The sequence below is a fragment of the Alligator mississippiensis genome, chromosome 3, assembly GCF_030867095.1.
Source record: "Alligator mississippiensis isolate rAllMis1 chromosome 3, rAllMis1, whole genome shotgun sequence".
Taxonomy (NCBI): Eukaryota; Metazoa; Chordata; order Crocodylia; family Alligatoridae; genus Alligator; species Alligator mississippiensis.
In genome coordinates this window covers 213,432,046-213,457,718 of record NC_081826.1, presented here as the reverse complement: position 1 = coordinate 213,457,718, position 25,673 = coordinate 213,432,046, and the positions used below count along the sequence as shown (strand labels likewise).

At 42.2% G+C, this 25,673-nt stretch overlaps 1 protein-coding gene across 1 annotated transcript; it reads left to right on the top strand.

The window, feature by feature from the left end:
* The first annotated feature begins 500 nt into the window (after positions 1–500).
* On the top strand, positions 501–24,376 carry LYRM7 (LYR motif containing 7). The gene is made up of 5 exons (XM_006272454.4): positions 501–675; positions 4,104–4,176; positions 10,360–10,430; positions 13,692–13,773; positions 23,621–24,376. Exons 1-5 carry the CDS (start codon positions 658–660, stop codon positions 23,695–23,697), a joined length of 321 nt encoding a protein of 106 aa, XP_006272516.1. The 5' UTR covers positions 501–657; the 3' UTR covers positions 23,698–24,376.
* Positions 24,377–25,673: the final 1,297 nt, after the last annotated feature.

Genomic DNA, 25,673 nt, shown 5'->3' with positions numbered 1-25,673 from the left:
AACATGGATAACCACCTCTCTCTCCTTCTTCAGGCCAGTCATTGCCTGGTGGTTTCCAGAACCTACCAGTCCTACAGACCTTTAAACAAATCCTTTAAAGTCTTGGGAAAATGAGAGTTATCTGTTTTTTCCCTTATGAGGTGTGAAGCCCCAGGAGGTGCAGGATCTGCAGAGCCTTTGAAGCACAGCTTTGGGCACAGCCTCCCAGCCAGCCTTGGCCTGAGCCCTGATGCAGCTAAGCAGGGCTGAGCTCCTCTGCTTTGTGAGGGCCTGCCACATGGTGTTAAAGCCTGGAGCTGAGCAGACTGGAGGAGCCCAGCAGAGCTAGGGCTGCAGGAACCACCCACTGGCAGCGCAAGACCGGGCCTCTCTGACAGAAAACCTGGGCTCCCTGCGTTCCCGCCTCAGGGTCCGGAACCAGTAGTGCTGGAGCAACGTTCCGCCCGGCGGAAACCACTCCCCACACCCGGAAATCGCCCTCCCCCCGGGGGAGCCGCACGGAACGCTTTAATGAGAGCAACGTTTTCCCCCCTTACAGCAGGCTAACCACAGCGGGAGGGGCGGGGCTTCCAGCCGGGCCTTCCCACTGGTTGTCTAGGAGCGAGGCGGCCGAAGAGTGGGCGTGGCCTCCGCGCGGGCGGGGCGCCAGCCGCGGGCATGGAGTCTCGGAGGAAGGTCAGTGGAACTGGAGAGCGCATGCGCAGTGCGCGGGCGGCCGCGCTCGGTGTCTCCCCGGCAACGCGCCGCGGCCGTTGGGCGGGCGTGATTGAAGGGGGCAAGGGCGGAAAAAGGGGCTTGAAGCCTTGGGGGTAATGGAGCCAACCCAAGACTGGCGCAGCCAGAGCTCGGCCGCGCCCCCTCCCCTGGGCGTGGCCGGGCCGAGCCGAGCCGTTCGGGTCCGCAGACCGGGTCCGACCGTGCGGCCTGTGAAGAAAGGCTGAGCATTGCTGCCTTAGCTCGAGGCCGTGTCACCCACCTCCTCCTCCTCACGCCTGCTTTCCAGACGCGTGGGGAGCCCCCGCCCCCGTCCGCAGGGGGCTGGGTTAGGCCAGGGCCCCAGGGACCAACCCCTGTGCATGGGAGGGGCGGGCCCCTGGGGCCCAAGTCTGGTAGGAAGGGATAGCACCAGGGCCTGTGATCGTGCCTGCAGATCTGCCTCAAGCCCCTCATCTAGCCAGCAAAGCTGTAAGGTTGAGCACTGCTTCATTAGCTGATATGTGGATGACGGACATTTCCTAGTGTGGGCACCAGAGGGGGCTCACGTTGTGTTACACAGTTAAGTAGAATGCAGGGTTTATTTGCACCTTATAAACTAACCAAAGAAGATCATGACTGGGCTGATCTGGGAGGGAGGCAGTGCTCATGACCCAGACCCTGCTGTCCTTGCCCCAGCACAGGGGCGTAAGGACAATCCCAGTACAGTGGGGCTGCAGAGCAGAGCAGCCAGGCAGTGCCAGATTGCTCTGAGCTGTACCGCCCCGCAGCCGTGCCATACTGGGGTTATCATGTGCATGCATGCTGGGGTGGGGGCAGCAGAGGCTCTGTCACAGGCATGTGCTCCACTCCCCACCAGGTTTAGGTCAGTTACAGTCTGTCATGCGGGGAGCAGATTGCACCTCTGCCCTGGCACCGTGCTGTCACTGCTTTGTGATCCCAGCCGCGCCTGCCTGTCCCACTCCTGGATGCCACTCCCCACCCACCTGTAACTCCATCCCGTCCACCCAGCTCAGAACAGCCTGCTTGCGGGTGTCCTGGGCCACTCTTCCTGGAGACTCTGCCCGCCCACCCACTCTGTCCAGGACCCCGGGTGGTGGGTATGGTGCAAGTGGGCCAGGGTGCCCAGGCAATAGAATTGGGTCTAGTGGCAATGATGCTGGCTGTGGCAGCTGGGAGCCACCACCATCAGGGCTTCCAGGAAGTGGAGTCTAACAGCTGTGCTGCCCCAGTCCTGCTGTACACCCATGGTTGGTGGGACTAGCTACACGCACCACGGCCTGGGCTGCCCCTCACGCCTGGGCTGGTTGGGGCCAAAGGACCCATTGCAGGCTGCATAAAATCCCTTGGTGGGCCAAATCCAGCATGCAGGTCATTTTGCCCACCCCGGCATAAAAGTTGAGAAGTAAGAATGTATTGGTCTTGTTGAAGGTGATGTGTATACCTCCTTTAATGTCTTGGCTAAATTCTAGTCACCACTATTATTATCTTTTTTGACTGATCATGGGATAGTTTTAGTAGCATCCCCAGCTTATGTGTATGTTGTTTGTGGACTTAATTCTATACTTGAAGTCTTGAAATTTAAATCATTATCAAAGAAGCTACTATCGTTTCTTCTTATACTCCTTGGAGAGATTTTTGTGTCCTTGAATGGTAATTAGTTGCTTAAGCACTGAAAGAGAACTAATTAATATGAATTATTTTTTCACTTGCATAGCTTCTTAAATTACCACGACCTTGACGTTTTTGTACATAAAGCATTCCATTATTCATTTAACCATAATACTGGGCAGTTATTAGAGAGAGGCTTGCCTTTGGATACAAAGTATTCGCAAATATTCATTTCCGAAGTGGTTTGTGCAATTGTAAGCATTTGAGGGCCAGCACTGTTTGTCACCTTTAAATGGAAATGTGTTAGAAATAACATAACTTATATTGTTTGGAAATTGTTCTGTATATGCTTTCCTTAACATTTGAAGAAGGAAGACTTCAGCATATTTATAAAAATAATGTGATTTCAATAATATTTCTAGAATTTTCCTAGGAGTTTAAAATTAAGGGGTTTTTTTCCAAATAAACAGTGAAAAGCTGTCCTTTTATAACTTCACAAATTTGTTAATACATCCTAAGTATCATTTGTTTTTGGGATATTCTGAAAAAAAAAGAATAGCCTCATAGTCTTCTACACACCGAAATATAAGTCGCACAGTTTTTATTCTCAAGGTAAAGAGCAAGTCTTAAACCAAACTGGTTGTTTGTACAAATGGAAGGCATCCCATTCTTTGAGAAGACACACTTTGTTTGTTTTTCTTTTGGGCAGTGGTTCCTATACGTATATCTATTGTTTATATCTTGCAGTTAGATTTTACCAATCTTTATGCAAGGCATAAGTCAATACCTAACTTTATTTTGAAAGATCTGTATATGAAATCTTAAGTAAAATTAGAATTTATTAATACACATCTAAGAGTCAATATAAACATACTTGATGGTAAGAAGATTTTATTGCTGAGGATGTATAATCCTCTTTTTTGTACTTTGATGCCCATCAGCAGTTGACAGAAAGCTGAGATTTCATAGGAATGTCTTTGATTAGCATGGAAGTTTGTTAAATAAGCAATTAAATTGTGTGCATGTCAGATACCATATTCTTCATAAAGCAATTGTAAATATTGCTTTTATTAATAACCACTTTTATACTACTATTGAAGTGTACACCCTACATCATACTTTATAGTCCCTCTAATCAGCACTTGCCTACTAATGATTGCCTTATTGTCAGAGGTGAACTCTGTATAAGTCTTAAACATGTTACAACAAAAAATAATTCTACTCTGATATTTCAGATCCTCTGATGGACTCAGTTTTGTGATTCTGTTCTATAAATTTGTTACAGTTGCCAAGATTTCACAAATACTGAAAGATTTTATTTGTGTTGTTTTGGTTGTATGATATCAAATGTTTAATGCAAATCTAGGGTCTGATAATACTCATGACATTTACTTACTAAAGTGGCTTGTAAACCACAATCCTGTAAATTTTGTTATCTAGAAGCATGAGTGTTTTTGTATGCATCCCTTTGTGGGACTGGGACCTCCATTCACAGAAAAATAACTAGAAATAGAATCTGCAATATTTCTTTTCTCTTGAATTATTAATTAAGAAATAAAAAAACTTCCATTCCCCTGAGTTCTGTGCACCTGTTTTATCTGTGCAATATCTGATGAAGAATTAAGTCAACATTTTTTCACGGACTGATACTACATCAGCTTGCTATAGAAAAGATGAGAGAAAGCAGACAAAACAACTTCTAGCTATAAGAAGTTTTATCTAAGAAATACTTTTATAAACAACATGCATCTGTCACTGACTTATGTTTTTGTTAACAGGTTTTGCAGCTGTTTAAAGCTTTGCACAGAACGCGACAACAGGTGTTTAAAAATGATGTTGAAGCTCTAGAAGGTAAGAATTTTGAGGTGACCTGAACCAAATGAGCCTGTTAGAGCATCGTATTGATGTACCTTATTCAGCCAAAGGCATTGCAATTAAGCAGGGTAATTTTTTTTCCCTTTTTTTTAGCATAGCACGCATGTAGTCTATCCTTGGTCCATGGCATAAATAAATAGAATGGGCCATCACCCTTGGCCACAGGTATGAAGGTACAGAGCATGATCACAACGGTAGGTTGTTACTAGACAAAAACAAAAACATCTTAATTTTAACAATCTAGTTTTCAGTCTCGCTCACAATGCCTCATGATTATCTCTAACTAGAGATAGGTGGAAAGAAGTGATTCTTGTTCTTAGAGGATTCTGGGACTTGTTTTTGTTCTGATTTGGAACATAAAATCACAAATTTTCCGTGCAAAGGAATACCAGCCCCAGCTCCAGGGGAGTCTAGAGACACTGACTCCATGGCAGACTTAGTTCAGTTAGGAGTCAGGTCTTAAGGGAGAAGCCATGGGGCATGAGACTAGGCGACTGGAAGAGTGAGTTCCAAAAGCTTTAAAGATAAGCGCTAGTAGCAGAGTATGGGATGTTCTATGCCAGGGGTGGGCAAAATGCAGCCTGGGGGCTGGATACGGCCCGCCAGGCCATTCTATCTGGCCCGTGGGGCCGCTAAAAAATTTAGAAAATTAATATTAATCTGCCCTGGGCTGCCTGTCATGTGGCCCTCAATGGCTTGCCAAAACTCAGTAAGCGGCCCTCTGCCCAAAATAAATGCCCACCCCTGTTCTATGCTGTATTTGCACCCCTATATTTGCAACCAGACGTGGTTGGAGTGGTACAGTGCACTTGTGTCCTATTGCTGGTATACATTGCCCTTGAGAATGCAATAGTTTTTTTTTGTTTTGTTTTTTCAATGTTTTCTTTGTTTTGAAAAGCTTAAGCTATATCATTCCTGCTGGGGGTTATGCTGCTTTAACTATATCATATAGAATATTACACAAACCAGGTGTATAGACTAACCCTAGGAGGAAGGAAGGAAAGCAACTAAAGGTGCTTAGGTCATTAACATAGTAGGACAGCAGGGCAGAGGAAGATAAATTTAGATTGCGGACTCTTTAATAGTTTAAGGAGTGGCAAGGTGAGATATGAGAACCTGGCAAGGAGATCAGAACTACCAGCTTAGTATAATCAACCTAAATACTGTACTGTGCCTATCATAAGTCAGCCCTACATATAAGTCAACCTTACATTTTGAAGTTCAGTGCTAGAAAAAACAACTTTTTCTCTGAATATAAGTAAATAACTGTAGATAAAAATCTGGGACTTCAGTTTTACTTATAGAATCCCGCAGGAGAATCAGTTGACCAAGGAAAGAAGCCCAAAGGTTACATGCACTAAAATTACTTTAAAAAAAACCTTCACTAAAAATTTCTGACTCTGTATTTTAATTATATGTACAAAAATACTGAAATACAGAAGTTAATGCTATAGGGAGCCTGATAATATACCTGCATATAAGCTGACTACAGAAATTTTAACAATTCGTTTGAAGGAAATAGTAGTAGACTTATTATCATTATATAGTAATACAGTTTGTTATTGAACAATGGGTTAAGAACAAAGATAGTAGTATAATAATACTCCTTAGTGCGCAGGAATTCATTGTTAGACAGCTCATCAAATAAAGCATTTTCATCTAAAATAGTGGGCTAAAAATGCGCTCCCTTTAAACAGATTGATTGTGTATTCTATAGTGCTTTCAAATGCATTTTGTAGTTAGCTGAACTAAAATATTAATTCCAGTAGTTCAGGTCATCTCTTCGGGAAGTGAATCTGTTCACTTGTTCCCTGGAGTGTACATATTTTTAGTAAATAGAAATAATGTCAGTTTGTAATGTTGTATTTTAGCAGTATAATATCACTGTGATCTAGGGATTTCCCTCAAGCTAAGATGAGACAATATTTGTTGGATACATCATTTGCTGTTAAGGACTTCAGTCTCTTTGACAAGCTCTGTCAGGTATAAACAAATTTGTTTAGGGCCTAGCACTGGGCAACCAAAATGCAGCTTTTGACAATAACTGATGAACTGATTCTTTTAGCAGACTTCATTAGATTAATAACATTATAAAATTTAGGAGGCCAGAACTTGATCCCTGTTTATGCAGTCTACTTGGAAAGTCTGTGCAGATTTGTTTTTTTCTTTAAGCCAATGCTAGTACTATATTTTCCTTTTAACAATAATAAATCAATGACAGCTGCCTGTTACTCATGAGCAGCTCTGTTAAAGCAAAGTGTTATGCATTCATAAGAGAGGAAATTACCATAATATAAAATTACCCCCCCAGACATATTCTATATATTTAAAAAATGATAAATTTGTTATAAATTTCCATGTGTATAATCTAATTATCGGATGGTTGTCTTGAATTTGTCCCCCTTCCACTTCTACAGCAAAGAAAATAGTGACAGTGGGGAGGGAGGGTGTTGAAGTAGCCCCTTTGCCCTCTGCCTCCGCCCCCACTTCTTCCCCATGCCCCTACTTACTGTCCGAGTTCTGTTCCCTCCCTGAGCACAATGTGGAAGTGAGCTGCACGTGACAATAAGTAAGGAGGGGGGGGAAGGATAGAGGGGAGGGCTGAAGTTGTAGAAGGCAAACAAATAAGGGCAGAAGACTGCTGTGGGTCTGACTCTGAGCCCAACCCTGAATGCTCCAAGTTTCAGCATAGGTATTTCATAAACGCTTTTGACCACCACTTTTGCACCTTCTTTTACATAGTACAAACTGTGCATGATATTAATTTAGAGCCAAAAGTCTCGTGACTTATCATATAGTTTATTGGGCTGGCCCCAGCCAAGTCAACAGCATTTCAGGCCATAGTGACCCCACAACCCAGCACTGCTCAGTACATGACCCTACACCAAGTAACCCCCACAAAAGATCCATATGCTAATTAGCCCCCCAATCACAACTGGAACTGGGTGTTCTTGTTATAAGTCCTGGTACCCTCCAAAAATGCATATGCAGAAAAGGTGCAGGGCTCTCTGGTACTATCTCCACCCCATAGACGGCAGGGCCACAGCCTCTCAGCTGCATAGAAGTTTGGTGAAGTTTGCCAAGCATTTAAGGCTTGTGAAGAAACAGGAATCATTGGAAATGAGAAAGAAAGGTACTACTTGCCTATGGGAGCTAAGAGGAAGTCGAAAGCATATGGTATGTGATATGGAAGTGTTAATTCACCAGTTTTGCATGGTATTATGGAAAGCAAGAAACTTACTAGTCTTGCAACAACTAGAACTGTCTGTAGAAGATACCTTGTGTTTGGGCTTGAATAAAATGGGGTGGTATTGCTAACGGGACACAAGAGAACTAGGTAAGGAGTAGGCGATGTATTTATGGAAAAGAGAAGAATGGAGATACCTAGTAGGTCTAGGAGGATGAAAAGATGATGAGGCTTGAGAGGCAGTAGAGTTATGGCCACAGGCCAAGGGTTGGTTAGGAAACAGGCATGGTAGGGACAAGACAAGACAGGATGACAGGTGATAAGCTTTAATAGGTGATCCTGGAAGGCATCAGGGAATAATGTGATATTAAGAAACAAAAGTGTCCAGGAAATTTGGGGAAGGAGGGAATCGTTGGATAATGTAAAAATGTTCTATTGTTTTGTTGGTCTTATTTGCTGAAGTTTTGGAAACTGATGAAAGCATATTTTAAGTTTTGACATCTTATTGTTCCACTTGTTTTTGTAATGCAATGTAAGCTGATGGAAGGAGGTTTTAAGTTTTGATATTTTTGTAACACTTAAGTAAAAAGTTCCCATCAGTGTGATTTTTTTCCAATATGGGCCAGGTGTTATATGGGCATGCTCAGTATGGGCTGCATTCAGTCAATTTCATAGTTGGTTTCCATGTCTCAGCGTTTGCTACTTATAGCTGCAGTTTAATAATAGCCAAATGCATTTAATGGAAAATTTGCTGGTATGTGAAACTTCGTCTTATATTTGAGTAAATACAGTATATTCTGGAAGGAAATTGATTTTAAAATTGTGCTTCCCGGATGTTATAACAGGAATTTAGATTCAGTGCTTGGTTTTGAAAGCCACATGCTTAAGGTCCAACCAGCCAGTGAAGGGGAAAGCTAAAAGGAAGGGAAAAAGGTTAAACTAGATTAGAGAGTTCCTTTATGCAATCTCTATGGATTGGCTGGGGGCTTGCTGAGTGAGGGTCACATCTTCCATTAGCTAGATATTCCTAAAACTTCACTACATGTTTTAAGTTCCTACCTTCCCATCAGAAGTTCCACTTGTGTAGAGGAAGTGGTCTGGGGTGCTGAGCACACAGTCTTTCAGCTACTCAAGGGAAACCGTTAATACTCTACTGTTCTCTTATCTATGTACCTCCCCCTTTTCACCCACCCCTTTACCTAAGAGTAGGTTAAGGAGGCAGAGCGTCTCGGATAATGCTTTACTCCAAGCTAGCCGGGACTGACTAAGCAGCAGGTTTTAATGTTACCATGTCAATTGAAACAGCAGTGTTAAGTTAGAAAAGAGGCATAAATACCAACTTATAAAATAGAGGTTCTCAGCATTTTGAGACTCAGCGTATCCCTTGGAAAATGCCAGCTCTTAACTTTCTCTTGTTTTTTGATTACAGAAAAATAATAGAATAACTTTTTCATTGTAAAGAACTCAAGCCCACAATATGGGTTTTTTTGATGCTATGAGTTCCTATTTGAAATCTCTGGATTTATTTTGTGAATCATGTGTAGGTGTTTACTCACCTAATAATGCTAATAATCAGTGTCAGTTGATGGCACCCTTAAGGGGATCTCCTGCACCCCATGGCACTCTGGTTACGAATCACTGTTCTAGAGAATGCAGGAAAAACAGAGGAAGAGAGCTTGCTCTCTTTGCTGCTAAATCTTCTTGGCCCTCTTCTGCTAAGCATACACATTGTAAGAGAACAGAAATTGTTAAGAGCGTAGTACAAAGGTTTCTGGGGCAGAGAAACAAAGCAGGAAGAAACATAATGCTTTATGGCTGCTTGCAAATGTTAAAATAAAATTCAAAAAACACTTACATTTAAACTCGGCGCATTCCCATGCCGAGCCCAGCGCACGTCCAGAAGAAGCAGTGCCTTAGTTGGACCCAGCTCTGCAACATCTGTATAGATCAGGGGCTTTAATGGTGTTTTTATCTCAGGGGCGGGCAATTATTTCAGGCAGAGGACCACTTACTGAGTTTGGGCAAACCATTGAGGGCCACATGATAGGCAGCCAGGGGCAGATAAATATTAATTTTCTAAATTTTTAAGGGTCCTGCGGGCTGGATAGAATGGCCTGGTGGGCTGTATCCGGCCCACGGGCCACATTTTGCCCACCCCTGTTTTATCTAATAGCTGACTGAATCAACTTTAGCTAAAAGCACCAAAAAACCCTGTGGAAGCACCTGATCTATGCAGTTTCTGCAGACCCGAGTCAAAATAATGTGCTACTGTTTCTGGTAAAACATGTTTTTTTTGTTGTGTTTTTTTAATATTTGCATGCAGCCTATGTGTATTTCCTTCCCTTTGCCATTTGTAGACTTCCCTTTGCCATTTGTAGAAGGCTGTAGGAGAAATTCCCCTTTATCAACTGTCTACCCACACTTTTCTTAAAGTGAACACAAGCCAGCAAAATATTCTTAACACAAAACATTGTGAAATTCTTTTAGTCCATATGGTTCTAAATTTGCACGCTTTTTGTATCATAGTTGAACTTAATTTAAATATGCTCTAAGTTATTGAACTTCTGATTTGCTCATTTACACTTTCAGTTGTTAAAATGAACCACAATATTCTATTTGATTGCTAGAGTTTGCAATAATCCTTCAAAAACATTAATTATATTTACTATATTTTAAGGTAAACAAAATCATATGCTTGCACATTATTTTAGTCTTATGTGAGACTAAAAGATAATGCTGGTCATCCAAAGTCTACAAAGATCTAGGATTATAATTATGACTGCTGAGTGCATTATGAAAGGAATGAGTTCATTCTCCCAAGGGAAGAAAGAGAACAGGTAGTAAAAGGACTAAAGAAGTTAATAAAGACAGATGTAACCTGTTTAAAGAGTGTGGGCTTTCTGGCAAAGCCAAAGGACAGTTTAATAAACTTGTTTTGTTTTGTTTTTATTTATTCCCTTGCCCTCTTTTAGCCGCAAGGCGGAAGATAAATGAAGAATTTAGAAATAATCAAGGCGAGACATCTTCTGAGAAAATAGAGGAGGTAATTTCATTTTGATGTTCATCCCTGCTTTGTCTAACAATATTTTGCATGTACATAACAGTTTCTTCCCTGAAGAAACTTAAAGCAGTTTGTACACCCTAATTGAGCTACATATTCCAAAATGTTAATTTAGTGAAACTTTTATATGTATTTTTTGTGTGAATATGCCTTAATACTTATTTTATGTAAATGGTATTTGCCACATATAATATGCAATAAGTGGTTTTTCACATTTATAATTTAAGGCAGAGATTCTCAACTAAGGTTCTGCAGCCTCCTGGGGTGCCTTAAGATCCTTTCAAAGGTTCTGCAGGACGCAATGCAACATTACCAGTATTATGTGTGCATTTGTAAGATAAATTCAGAGATTTCGAACAGGAATCTATAGTGTTTAAAAACATTCTGATCTGGTATCTTGGTGAATTCTATGCAACAACAACAAAAAATTCTGTTATTTTCTGTCATCAAAAATGAATGAAAACTAAGAGCTGTCATTTTCTGAGGGGTGACCTAAGTCTAAAAAATTTGAGAACTACTGATTTAAAGCCATTTTTATTTAAAGTACCTCTTTTCAATTTTTTAACCAAATTAGTTTTTTTTCAGATTGTTGCTCATTTTTTCTCCAAACATTCCAGTTGCAATTGGCAAGCTTAAAATCTATGAATAAATCTATTGCTGAATTTTCTTGCATACGGGCACAACTCCCTCCACTCCCCCAGCTCTTGTTAACCAGGGAAGCTGATTTTCTGCCTGTGGTATTACTACTATTCAGGTAGCTGAGAGAGTCAGTTGACTTAATGGCTCATTATTCTCCAAAGGTGTTAATGACCGGCTCCTTTTTTTCCTTAATGTTTCACTGATCAAGCTAATGTTTTTATAACAAATTTGCTGTCTGTTAGTGGCTTCTGATCTCTCTCCTCCTATTTTGCGGGATGGGTCAGATGAAGATTGGGCTGTCCCTGCTCTATGCAGGCATAACTCTAGAAAAATGTATTAATTTTGTCTTTCAAAAAGGAGGTGTGAATTATATTCCAAGGTGTGTTGTATGTGAGAAAATATTATATATCCATTCTCTAGGATGAGTAAACCAGGACACGGAGGTTAAGTGACTAGCCCAAAGGGATTGTCAGAGCTAAGATTTAGTTAGTAATTCTGGTTCTTGATTCTGCAATAAACAGATCCCCTCCCCTTAGTCAAATGTTTATGACTGAGTTGTTCATATAGATATATTAGTCATCCCACCTATGTTTTTGTCCCCCTTTTTTGATGGTATAGTAAGGGACTTAAGGGGCAAGAAAAAAATCTGTTAACTCTCATAGAATTCAAACACTCCTACCCGTTATGTAAAATGCATTCACCAAGGAGCCTACTTAACAGTAAGATTATGAATGTACTGAGGCCTGACAGTACAGTATAAGTATACAGTTGAAATAATATTAAATAGAGAGTTTTTGTTTTAACATGGTCTTCACCATTCCCATTCAGTAAAATCTTGTTAAAAATGTTGCACACACCTGTGATTTTTCTCCTGAGTTCATGAGGGTACATGGGAAGAAAAATAACACCTATCTTTAGATGTGTTTTGCAGGACGATGTGAGCCAGGGCAATTGATTCAGTGTTTTGCATCATACCACCCATTGGACACTGACGTTAACACTTCTGAGCATTCAGTCCAGGCTCTCAAGCATGTCTGCTAGTTGCCAGGCAACTACAGCGCTAGGCATTGCATTTTGTCATGTTTTCAGTTGTTAATATAATAATATAACATTACTATAATTATTGATATGCAGGTAAAAATACATAGCAAAATTGTGACATCTCTACTTTGTTTCTTAGTGGTGATCTAATTGAATGGGGGTGTGTTTAATATTCTTTTTCCCCACTAGTTAATTGGGATATTTGAATGAATAGTCAGTGGCGAAAAAATTCTAGGTCTCCGCTAAAACCATCATGATTATCTAGTGCAGTGTTTTTCAACCTGTGGTCTACAGACCCCTGGGGCCCACAGAACTTGTCTAAGAGGTCTGTGAAAAATGACTATATTCAATCAAAAGTATGTGAATACCCACACTTACAATTCAAAGGGGTTCACACCTCCATTTGAAATTTCCAAAGGGGTCCACACTTCCATTCAAAATTTTTTTGGTGTCCACAAGTGAAAAAAGGTTGAAAACCACTGTTCTATGCAATGTAAGCCTCTTACCTCTATTAACTATTGTAAATAAGCTGCAGTAATGAACTAAAAACTGATCTGCAGATATGCAACCAGTATTTTCAACATTGCTGATATCTCAGCAGCTCAGAACCTCTGGAAATCAAACCCACCTGTCTGTGCTTAAAAGTAGATTTTGGCTGTCTGGCATTAGACATTCATTTTTCAAAATATTGAGTTTCCATGTCTGAGTTACTTCATTAACTATAAGTATAAAATGCAGTAAGTGTTTTTTAGCATGTGCAACATTAAAGAAGTGTTTAAAAGTGAGGAGAAGCCACCCAAAAGATTTTGGAATGTAGGGAGTTCTGTTTGTCCAACAGTTCTCAATTTTGCAGCTGCGTGCCTTGGTTCCAGGCAAACAGATAAGTACTAGCCACTCACTCAAGAGCCATTGGTTGGAAAGAGCACACGTGTGGATCTCTTTCATATTTCTCATGGAGAGAAGAGGAATTTCAGGACTTATACCCAAAACCCTAATGCTAACTGTTGGAGAGAGAGAGCAGTTCCCCAATTCTCAACTACACCTGCTGCTTTATAATCCATGTCCTGCAACATTTTAAGCCTGCTGACCCCTACTCCTCCTGACATGTATTTGACTCTTCTACACCTCCTTCATTAGAGAGCAAAATCATGAAGGAACAGACAACCTGATGCCATTAAAGATCACTAGGCACTTTTGTAAGATCTTTACCTGATGTCCAGGATAATTGGACACCACTTAAAATATACTTACTTGGTAATCATTCTCCCTGTCTAAATAATCAATTGAAATTTTAGGAAGATACTGTTCTGCTCTGTGTCTACGGCTCTTGTTTCATCCTAAAGGGGCTGTAGGTCAGGGTGACCTATATTAATTTGAAAACCATTTTAAGAGCATCCAGGAGAAAAGGTATTCAATTTAAGATGGGGGGGGGGGGGGAGCATTAAATTATTTTTTGGAAGGCCATTTTCAGTATTTTTCTATATTTGCCAACATGGAAAATGTGTGCAGAACCAATACTTCAGTATTAGAACTGCCCTGCTTTGTTTTGTTTTTCTTCAACAGCTAATGAAAATAGGTTTGGATGTTGAAGTTATATTGAGAACTTCTGTTATTCAGGGAGTTCACACAGGTCCTGACAGATTGTGTAAGTAAATCTGCATGCTTTCTCTTTTTTAAGGTGTGTGCTTTACTAAACTTTACTATCACAACCTAAAATATGCCTTTGTGTAAGTGTATACTTCCTTGTGTGTTTTGGGTTTTTTTGTTCTCTTTTAGTGTTGTATGTTTGTTGTTTATGCTACAGCTCTCTAACTGGCGTATTTGACTCCAAGTAATAAAGCAGGGCATGCATAATTTTTATTTCCCCTCCTTTGCGTAATAAACAGAAATATTCTACTTTTAACAAGCTCTTTGTCCTTTTTGTATGAACTACCTTGATGCCTCACCATACATTGATATTAAGGGTGTCACCTTGGAATCTCTAACCAGCTAATGATTCAAATCATATATTCATTTTATTTGAATCTAAGTTTTGCTTTATACTACACTTTTTTAACAGATCTGATTGCATTACCTTAACTTTAAAATCTTATTTTGGCATTATTGCTTATCAAAGTGCTAGTGAAGTTTATTTGAATATACTAACGTGTGTATCATGGCAATGTTTAATGGATTGAGAATTTTTTTAATATCCTGTAGCCAAGTATCAAGTTTTAGTCTATAATTTTTTTCAAGAGCATAAAGTATTGGGCATTTCTAGATCTTTCTTCTGCTGTTCTTTTGCTTTTGGCTTCTTGGTAAACATAGGGATTATTTAGAGAAAAGAAAAAGGCATTATATTAAAGGTTTACAATATAATTCATAGATTAATAAAGAAGAGTGAGTACTCCTACTTACATGTTCTCATAATACAAGAGCAAAAAAACATTCAGTGAAGTTGGAAGTAATTTTAAAACTGATAAAAAGAAATTCACTTTTAATATGCACAATACACAACTTGTGGAACTCACTTCCACAAAGCATCTTTGAGGTCAGGAGCTTGGTATTGGGGGGGGGAAAAAAACGGTATTCCTCTAGATAATTAAAACATCCACGGTTACTTTAGGTAGGATATAGGCAAAGCATTTCAGAGGGGATAGACAGACTCTTGTAATTCCTGTTAATCAGCCAATCGCTCAGTGCGTGAGGTTAGAAGACTTCCCCTGTGAACAGGTTATTTCTTGAATATTCGTTAACAAGTTAGTTTGCACCTTTCCTAAAGGGATTTGATGTTGATTACTCTTTGATGCCCTGCTGAACTAGAATTGGACAAACAAAATGGTTATGCTGACATAATCTGGGTTATACAGGTGTAATTGGGGTGTAGAAAGACAACATAAATGTCTACATCAGTGTTACTCACTCAAATTCAGTGTGAAGCTAGCTTGGAAAAATCTTGCCAAAGCTTTTTATCCTAAATTATGCTGCAGTAGGAGTTGTCTGTTCACTCCTATCCAGAGGTATCTGTTTGCTCAGTGCAAACAGGCTGTTATCTGCTCCCCTGCTACCTGATGGCAAGGCGTTGTAATACTACATAGCATGAGCAGCTGCTCCAGAATAGTGGCTCCTTTGTCTACTTTAGATCCCATTGGGCAAATCTACACATACGTATTAATGCACAGCAATACATTCCAGGGCATGTTGCACTGGATTTAATTGCTCCCAGGTGCACCTTTACACATGTGCCCAGGACCGTAGCACATTGAGCCGGGTTGGAGCAGCCCCAGCTGGCAGGGGCATGAGGAGCGGGGGTCAGCCTGCCAGCCCTAGGCTGCTCCTGTGCAGCTCAATGTGCTGCGGAGGGGCTGGCTAAGGTGCGAGGGTACACTAGTACAGAGCAAGCTGGCAGGCAGCCCCCACAATGAAGCACATACATTCATGCCCCAGCCAGCCGCATTGGAGTCTACCTGTGCAGTGCTGCAGAGTGAAAAACTTTGCAACAGGACAGCATTTGTATTTGTAAGTACTGCCATGCTGCGAAGTTTGTTAATTTACTCCTTCCTAATAGCCCTGGGCATGTAGACATTGAGACATTTACTGCAGAGCTAATTAAGCAACTGCAGTAAATATCTCATGTAGATGTTCCCAGTGTAATCTATATAGGCATAATATACCAATGTAAAAACAATTAGATGGAACTAGCATATAGCACTTACTGGGCATGTCTACATATGCTTTAAGATGATTTTTCTAATGTGCATTAAATTTAATACCTCCAGTGCGAGGTGCTTTAATGCGCAGTAATGAATATGCAGTTTTTAAGTGATGCTTAATGCACAGTAGCCTATTTTACTGCACGTTAGTGTAATTGCATAGTTTATTTATGTGACGCTTTAATGTGCAGTAAAAAAGGCTAATGTGCCAACTGTGTTCATAATGTCATTGGTATTACTTGGTACACTGCGTTAAAAAAATGTATGAAACTGTTCCGTTATCATGAATATTTTCTTTCGGAGAGAGGGATAAAAAGATACATTTGTGGATTTGGGACTGGATTTTGACAGCTGCCTTCATATATTGTCCACAATGGGTGCAGAATGGTCTATTTAGCATACAAAATTGTACTTGTATGTGGCTTTTGCTCTCAGAGATTTTCTATGCTTTTTACCACTGCTGTTTTCTGAAGGTCTGCTCTGCTTTTTTGCCTGCCCAGAATAGTCTTTTCTTTGAATAAATGTAGTGTATGAGATGTGCAGAAAATGGGGTTTTTTCCAGTTGGACCTGTATGGAAACAATGGTAATAGTATTTTGGGTAGGCAGGAAGATGGTTTCTGCTCATTTGTTAACTTACATCTAAGTTTGCATGCAGCAGGTCTGCATAACAGTGGTGGTTAAAATACCAGCATCTAGTGGTACCTTATCTGCTTGGACACAGCTGCTCTTGCTGCCGCTAATGAAGCTGAATCTCTTGTAGGAGAAGGCTTATGTAGGCAAAGCCCATGTGGATGTAGGGAACCACCTAAATTAGAAGAGAGCGGTAGAACATTTGCTAGTTTGTCTTAGTGAAGATAGGTTAGTTACAACTAATCTTCCCAGCCTTGTTTTACATCTCTTGTCAAGATCAGTTTGAAACTGATTTTTGTAACACAGATAGACATTTTTATATTTGGTCATTTGGTAAGAGATGCAGATTACTTTCTGCTTTTTGTACTATTAATGTAAATTGCCTTGTAAAAGAATATTCTTTCAGTTTTTTAGGGTCTTTGTGATGAATTTTTGGTTTTGAAACTCTATGAAAGTTTGCTGTCTGATTTAAACTTTATTGGTGTTCTTGTAGAAGAATACAAACTTCTATAAAAAAAATTTGAATTCTGGGCCAAATTTAACTTGATGGCATCACTTTATAAGTTGTAATTTGTTCGGGAGTAAGTTAAGTTATTTACTGAAGATGCTTCTTGTCTGAGGGCCAAAAAAGCAAGGTCAAATATCTATATTAGAAGCACTTTAAATTAAATACTATCACTGTTAGAGCAGTGTGAAACACCATTGTTTCATTTCAATGTCCATTTCACTGTTTCGAAGGGACAGTGTTTCGTCTCGTCATTTCATTTCGAAGCACTGTCCTATTTCATTTCGTCAAACTATAGGCCAGTCAAGAAACTATAGGCCAATCAGTCTTACCTCAGTCCTGGGTAAGCTTTTTGAGAGAGTTATCCTGGCGCATGTCCACGAGGGGCCAGCAGGGGAGATTATGCTTAGGGGCAACCAACACGGGTTCTTTAGAGGCAGATCCTGTCAGACCAACCTAATGGCCTTCTATGACCAGGTCACAAAAGCCTTAGACGCAGGTGTAGTAGTGGACATAGTCTTTCTGGACTTTAGGAAGGCCTTCGACACTGTCTCTCACGCCATTCTCATTAAAAAACTAGGGGACTGTGGTGTTGACACCTACACAGTCAAATGGGTCACTAGTTAGCTGGAGGGCCGCACCCAGAGAGTGATGGTGGACAGGTCATTTTCGACCTGGAGGGATGTGGGCAGTGGGGTTCCGCAGGGCTCGGTCCTCAGGCCCGCACTGTTCAACATCTTCATCAGCGACTTGGACAGGGGTTTAAAAAGCACCCTGTTCAAATTCGCAGATGACACTAAGATGTGGGGAGAAGTGGGCACACTAGAAGGGAGGATTAGGCTGCAGTCAGACCTAGACAGGTTACAGGGGTGGGTGGATGAGAACAGAATAGGTTTCAACGCTGACAAGTGCAAGGTACTGCACCTGGGGAGGAAGAACCAGAAGCATACCTACAGGCTGGGCAACTCCCTTCTCGTCAGTGCAGAGGCAGAAAAGGAACTTGGAGTCATTATTGATGCCAAAATGAACATGGGCCAACAGTGTAGGGACACGGTCAGGAAGGCCAACCATACCTTGTCATGGACAGGGTGGAGCAGCAGGCATTGGGGGAGTCCCTGTTCCCCCAAGTACTACCAGGAGTGACAAGAAATAACGCTCACAAGCTGGCAGAGGGTAGATTTAGGTTAGACATCAGGAGGTGCTACTTCACTGTCAGGGCGGCTAGGATCTGGAACCAACTTCCAAGAGAAGTGATGCTGGCTCCTACCTTGGGGGTCTTTAAGAGGAGCCTGGATGAACACCTTGCCGGGGTCGTTTGACCCCAGTACTCTTTTTGCCATGGCAGGGGGGGTGGACTTGATGATCTGCTCAGGTCCCTTCCGACCCTACCAGCTATGAAACTATGAAAACTGTTTCGCCCATAGGCTATAATGGGGGGCTATAATGAAAATGCCTAAAACTTTGTCATTTCTTGCCCGATTTGGATGAATATTACAGGGATGGTAGCCCCTTCTGAGGGCATGAAGCCCACCAAGTTTCAAGGAGATAAATGCAGAGGTTTCTGAGAAACTGCCCCTCAAAGTGGTCAAACCAAAAGTCCTGACACTTGCCAGCAGTGGCAGTCTCCTCATCTGCCGCGCAGATCTGGGAGCTCACAATCCTATGCAGGGCCTATGCTGGCCTCCTCCCAGGGCTGTTGGCCACCGGACCTGCGCGCCAGATGAAAGGAGGTGGAGGCTGCCACTGCCACCTGGGACTTGGCACAGCCTGCACAGACCACTGAAGAAGATTGCTGCTGCCGCCTGAGGCTCCTCTTATCCAGCCCAGATCCAGGAGATTGCACCCCCAGGAGGAGTCCGGCACAGCCTGGCAGCCCTCTTGGGGGTGTGAGCCCCCGGATCTGCGTCCGAATAAGAGGAAGCTCAGCCTGCTTGTCCTACCTGGGACAAGCACCCCCCCCAATGTTTCCCTCCCCCCAGCTCCAGCCCCTCCACAGCTTGCTAGCATCAGCAGCTGTGCTCTTGGTCCCCTGCACGGTGGGGGGCAGTGTGGCTCAGCCCTAGCCCCCAGGTATCCACCGCCTCTGCCACAGCACACTGCTGCTGCCTGGCTTGGCGTGGCGTGGCACAGACCCATGTGCTTTCAGGCAGCTCTGGGCTGTTGCCCAGGTCTGCCCACCACTCGTGGGGACCACCGGCCCGGGTCCTGCATACATGAGCCCTGTGCGCCACTTCTGTGCACGCAGGACATGGCCCAGTATGGCTGGTGGTCCCTGTGAGTGGCACGCAGCCCCAAGTGACAGCTCAGAGCTTCCCAAAAGCACACAGTCCCACACTGCACTGCGGCGAGCTGGGTAGCGGCAGCATGCTGTGACAGAGGCAGCGGACACCTGGCAGTTCATAGATTTCATAGACATTAGGGCTGGAAGGGACCTCGGAAGATCATCGAGTCCAGCCCTCTGCCCAAAGGGCAGGAAGTCAGCTGGGGTCACAGGATCCCAGCAAGATAAGCATCCAGTTTCATCTTGAAGGTGTTCAGTGTAGGCGCTTGAACCACCTCTGGTGGCAGGCTGTTCCAGACCTTGGGGGCTTGGACAGTAAAGAAATTCTTCCTTATGTCCAGCCTGAAACGGTCTTGTAGTAGTTTATGACCGTTCGACCTAGTCGTCATCCCTTGGGGCGCTCTGGTGAACAAACGTTCCCCCAGATACTGGTGGCCATCAGATCACCCATGAGTCTGCGCTTTTCCAGGCTAAAGAGCCCCAGGGCTCTCAGCCTATCATCGTAGGGTCTGCTTCCCTGACCTCTGATCATGCGCGTGGCTCTTCTCTGGCCCTCTCAAGCTTCTCCACATCCTTTTTGAATTGTGGAGCCCAAAACTGGACGCAGTACTCCAGCTGTGGCCTCACCAAGGCCGAGTACAAGGGGAGAATGATGTCCTGCTTGAGAAGCATCTATGGATGCAAGCCAACGTTTTGCTCACTTTACTAGCCGCAGCATCGCATTGCAGGCTCATGTTCATCTTGCGGTCAATGATGACCCCCAAGTCTCTTTCTTCCATAGTGCTAGCCAGCATAGCACTGCCAAGCCTATAAGGATTCTGCGGGTTTTTCTTCCCAAGGTGGAGAACCTTGCATTTATCGGCATTGAACACCATCAGATTCTCGTTTGCCCACTTGCTGAGCCTGTCCAGGTCAGCCTGGATCACCCGCCTGTCTTCTGGTGTGGATGCTTTGCCCCAAAGTTTGGTGTCATCGACGAACTTGGCCAGTCCGCTTCTGACTCCAGGGTCCACATCATTAATGAAGATGTTGAACAATATGGGTCCAAGGACAGAGCCTTGGGGGACCCCACTGGTCACAGGACACCATGATGAGTGACTTCCATCAATTACTACCCTCTGGGTCCGGCCACGGAGCCAATTTTCCAGCCAGTGGATCGTGGTGGACCCAAGGTGACAGTCGGCCAGTTTCACCAAGAGGTGATCATGGGATACCAGATTGAAGGCTTTTTTGAAGTCAAGATATATGACATCAATCTCTTCTCCCTTGTCCAGGTGACAGGTCACCTGGTCGTAGAAGGAAATGAGATTGGTCAAGCAAGACCTACCCGCAACAAACCCGTGCTGGCTATCCCTTAAGATGTTGGCGTCGGCCAGTCCATTAAGGATGGCCTTTAATAAACTTTTCTAAGATCTTCCCCGGGATAGAACTCAGGCTGATGGGCCTATGTATAGGATCCACTTTCCTCCCTTTCTTGAAGATAGGCACCACGTTGGCCTTCTTCCAGTCTTCGGGCACTACACCAGAGCACCAAGAGTTTTCAAAGATCCGTGCTAGAGGCTGGGCTATGATGCTCGCCAGCTCCTTGAGTACCCTGGGGTGAAGATTGTCAGGGCCGGCTGACTTGAAGGTATCCAGCTTCTCAAGATGTTCCTTCACGAGGTCAGCATTAATGGAGGGCAGGGGATCGCCTTCACCTGGACTTCCCTGTCCCATAGCGGGCATGGGTGTCCCATGGGACTGATGAAAGACCGACGCAAAGTACCCTTTTAATAGGTTGGCCTTTTCCTGGGTGTCAGTTGTCAGTTGCCCCATCTAGTTCAGCAGGGGTCCAGTGTTGCCCCTGCTTTTCCTCCAGCTCCCCACATATCTGAAAAAGGACTTCTTATTGTCCTTGATGCTTGATGCTAGTTGGAGTTCAGTTGCAGCCTTGGCTTTCCTGGTATGCTCCCTGCAGGACCGGACCAGTGCAGAATAATCCTCCTTGGATTGGGGTGAAGCCATGCTGCCCCCCACCATGCAGGATGCTGAGAGTGTGGCTGCTGATGCTGCTAAGCTGTGTGGAGCATGGGGGGGAGGGGTGGGGGCAGGAGCCAGGCGAAGAGGTGAGTGGGGGGGTGCCAGTCCCAGGTGGGACAAGCAGGGTGAGCTTCCTCTCACCGGGGCATAGATCTGGGGGCTCACACCCCCGGGAGGGCTGCTGGGTTGTGCCGGACTCCTCCTGGGGGTGCAATCCTCTAGTTCTGCGCCAGATGAGAGGAAGCTCAGGCTGTCGCCTGGGATCAGTACTGGGCACAGCCCACTCCCAGTTCCAAGGAAGATTGCTGCTGCCACTGGTCCCAGGCAGCAGCCTCCTGTCATCTGGTGCATAGATCCAGGGGCTCTCACCCCTGGGAGGAGTCCGGCACAGCCCCGCAACCCTCCCAGGCTGCGAGCCCCCGGATCTGCCTACCGGATGACAGGAGGCTACTGCTGCCACCTGGGACTGGCGCTGAAGCCAAGTAAGCCAGGCTTCAAAACTCGAAATGTTTTGAAACTTTCGAAACATTTAGCATGCCCTTGCCGGGTGTTTGTTTCAAAGCCTTTTGTTTCATTTCAGTGTCACTGTTTCGAGCTCAAAACAGCTTCAAAACGAAACACCCGGTGAAATTTTGCACAGCCCTAATAGCTGTGGACTGTGACTGTGTTACCACCAAGATCTTTTATAGCTGACAACCCATAAGCTACCTAGGGCATGTTTGGAATCTCACATTTCTTAAATAACTGTAATGTAATGAGGTTTCTTGAAATCAGAAGTCCAAAACTAGGACTGGAGCTTGGGAAGATAAGTGTTGTATAGCATGCAGTATATTTTTTCCTTTAAACAGATGGAGTCATATTACACTGTTGTAAGTTTAACTTTACATATATTTCAGCAATATTATTTTCTTTATTTAAGATTATGACACAAAGTGATACTTAGCTATCATTAGATTAATTAGTATGTTTTTAAAAAGTTCAGCTTAATAGGTTTGAAGCTTACTTGTTAATAAAGAAAGTAGATTTGCAGCTTAGGTTTTTATGTTGTTAGACAGTCTTGCTAAACAGATATTTTCTGTAGGACATTACTGTGCAGCCTGTCAAGTCAAATTATTCACAGTGTGTAACTTGCTTTATTTTGCCAAACAAGCTGATATAAGTAGAGCTTATCTTTCCATTATATACCAAATATGCCATGCATCCTGATGTTTTTTACTTTAGGTTTGCTGTAGTGACAGAAGGTGTGTATACAAAACTTTGCTTTTTGACAAAAGAAGCTAGGTATTCTTTTCTCTCAATCTTTGTTTGTTTTTCTATTACTTCCTCTCTCTCCTATTTTTTTAACTTGTATTTCATTCTCATGCGCACATTCCTGATGTAGAGGAAAAGACAGACATGAGCTAGGTCATGAATGCTTCATTTATGCTAGGAACACAAATAAAATATTATTCAAATGGTTTAGAAATGTGTTAAATAGTTTTTCAATACCAAGACCAGAAACTGCAAAAGAAATGCAGCTTTAAAGGAAGCAATTTCCTCCCTTTTCTGGAATATATGGAAAAACAGCATACTTTGGGCGTAATGTGGCTCATTACACACATGGAATGGAATTTGGAACATTTTAAAGGTTTACTGTACCTTCAGTACCTACCTGAATAGTCCAAGTACAGTTATGTTTGCAACCATTGTACTTCAGCTTATAGCTGTGCTGTTGGCACAAATCTCTCAGCCCTCAGGTGCAGAACTCCCACATGGATGTCCAAGGAGCCAGATGGTCAGAACTTTTTCTGAGCCACGGGCAGATAACATAGTGCGCAGCCAAACAGAATCCAACACACTACTCTCTCCTGCTGTTTTTGAAGATTTAGTAAACAGTAAATGTCATCTGGCACTTTCTCTTCCTGTTTTTTTTTTTAAAGCCGATCTAGCATAATTAAAGGTTAAAGACCTCAAGTGACATGTCTGAAAGCTTCATTTTAGATTTTAATTTTATGGATTTGAAAAATTAAATAAACATCTGAGTTGGGTTTACCAGGAATTAATATAATATGCTGTTCTGTTTTGCAAAAAGTAGAAGAATGTTGCAATGAAAATATGCTGCTTCAAAGATTTTTCAGAGTTTTTTGTTTTTAACAGCAAAAAGGTGAACTTTGTGGGGGAGACCGTCTGATGCACAGGAGGTAAAATGTTAATGCTTTCTTGGTAGCTTAAAAAATTACCATAATGCTTTTTTTAGGTTTACCTTAAAACTACGTGCTCTGTAGTAAACTGCTCCATCGCTTGTAAAGATGATAAATGCCATATATTTTTGTGGATCATTATGGTAAAATATTATTCTTACAGATCTTTTTTTTTCTGTTGCAGTGCTTATAGCCAGGAAAGATCTGCTACTAGACAACGTTCCTTATCGTGACATGCCAACACAAAAACACAAACCTTGAGAGAATAAAGTATATTTCTTTTTTTTTCCTCAAAAGCAAGATTAATTTCCTGTAATGAAATCCCTGAAAACAAGTACCTGATATGTCTCCCTTCAGACTAAATTTAGAAAAATATTGAATCCTGTTGTTAGGAAATAAAGATTAAAACCAATCCACTGATTATACTCAGATTTAGGAGGGTATATTTGAGAGGCAAGACTAATGTCACTCATTTCTGAATGACCTTTTGCTTCACTGTAAGGGATTACATTTCCACAGAAACTCAAATTATATTGTATTCTAAAACTTTACTAGGTATGCTACATTATCTTTGCAAGCACTGGCTATTATCATTTCTGATAAGCTTTGCATAAAAATTTCATAACAATTCAGGATTTTTACGAAGCTAAACAATACTTACAAAAAGAATTTACAACTTGCAGCCCTAAAAATATGTATTTGTAAAATCAATAACAAAGGTACATGGCTACAAAAGGACAATGTGAAAAACTGTGCTATGGGATATCGTTACCTTTTAAGTGTATAAATTGTACCACCAGCGTTTTCTGAAATAACTTTACTGTATGTCAATCTAGTGTGTGAGAGGTTGATTTGAGGCTCCTCAAATAGATTCTCTTCAGCCTTTGCAGATGGGGGAAAGTGAATCTGTTGTTGATCATTAATATGTAAGAATGGCCTAGTACTGTGTTGAGTTTGGTTATTTGAATTACTGTGGCGCATAGAAAGTTGCCCATCCCCAACAAGTCATACTACATTGATTCTTAGATCATAATACTAATAGGCTTGCATGTTATGATCATAAACTAGTTTACAGAGGCATTTCTCAACAACAGGATAGTTACAAAGTGGCAGATGGCAGTATCACAACTATGTATATGGATCTTACTGCTAGAGCATAATAAATTAGAATGACCTGGTTTCATTGTTTCTAATGAGGAAAAATCCTCAGACTTATGTGTGCTTGATATGCTTTATTTAAAATGTAACTCATTAAGCATGTCATTTTTATTTAAGTTCAATTTTGAGAGAAAGATACCTCCACCATTTATCTAGTTTCTTGAAATGAATGTAGTAATAATACTAACTGTCCACACACAAAAAACAAAACCCTCTGCCCTGGCTTAAAATTACCGCCTTTTGTAATTCAGCAAGTTAGAAAGTAGTTGTGCATTTGAAAACTTTATTATATTTGAAACCCAATCTAAAATTCAGGAAACTAAGTGTCAAATAGCTTGTTTCAGTGATGCCTATATTATCTAGAGTAATTTACTAAACCTAGATTGTTTTATTTAAAGCAAGCCATCTGGTTATTGCTCTTGCATTAGCCATGGTGGGCCTGTTGACTTCAATTTGAGTAAGAATTAACCCTGATAAAAGTGCAGATAGGAACCTTGTAATTGTGCAACATAAGAACTTGCTCATATCGACAGTAGATGGCACTCTTCCACATGATATTAAAGTAAATCTTATGCTGCACAAAGTTGCAGTGAAAATTTTTTTGGGGGGACTCTGTGGGCATATCTACACGTTCATTAATGCATTGTAATTAGGCACATTAAGTTTAGTACCTATAATGACGGTATGTGGGCTTTGCCCACTGCACAGTAGAATTACTCTTCTGCACATTAAGTGTCTTGTGTAGATGTGCCCAGTGACTCTAAATTTGTTCTTCTGTCATTATACGTATGCTTTGTTTTGTCTTTATCCATTATTCGTAATAGAAATCAACCTTATAAAACTCAGCTGTCGGCAACCTTTTAAGGCAGCAGGCCGGATTGATCCAGTTCAGGTCAGAGGTGGCAGGTATGACCCAGCCACCACTCCCATTTCTCCCAGCTGCATCATGGGGGAAATGCCCACAATAGCCTATGGGGAGCACCCACAGCCAGCACTTTTCCCCATGTCAGCAGGGGAAAGCAGCTGCTGCCAAAGCTCCCCACTCCTAAATACCACTGAAGTCCAGTGTCCACAGGCCA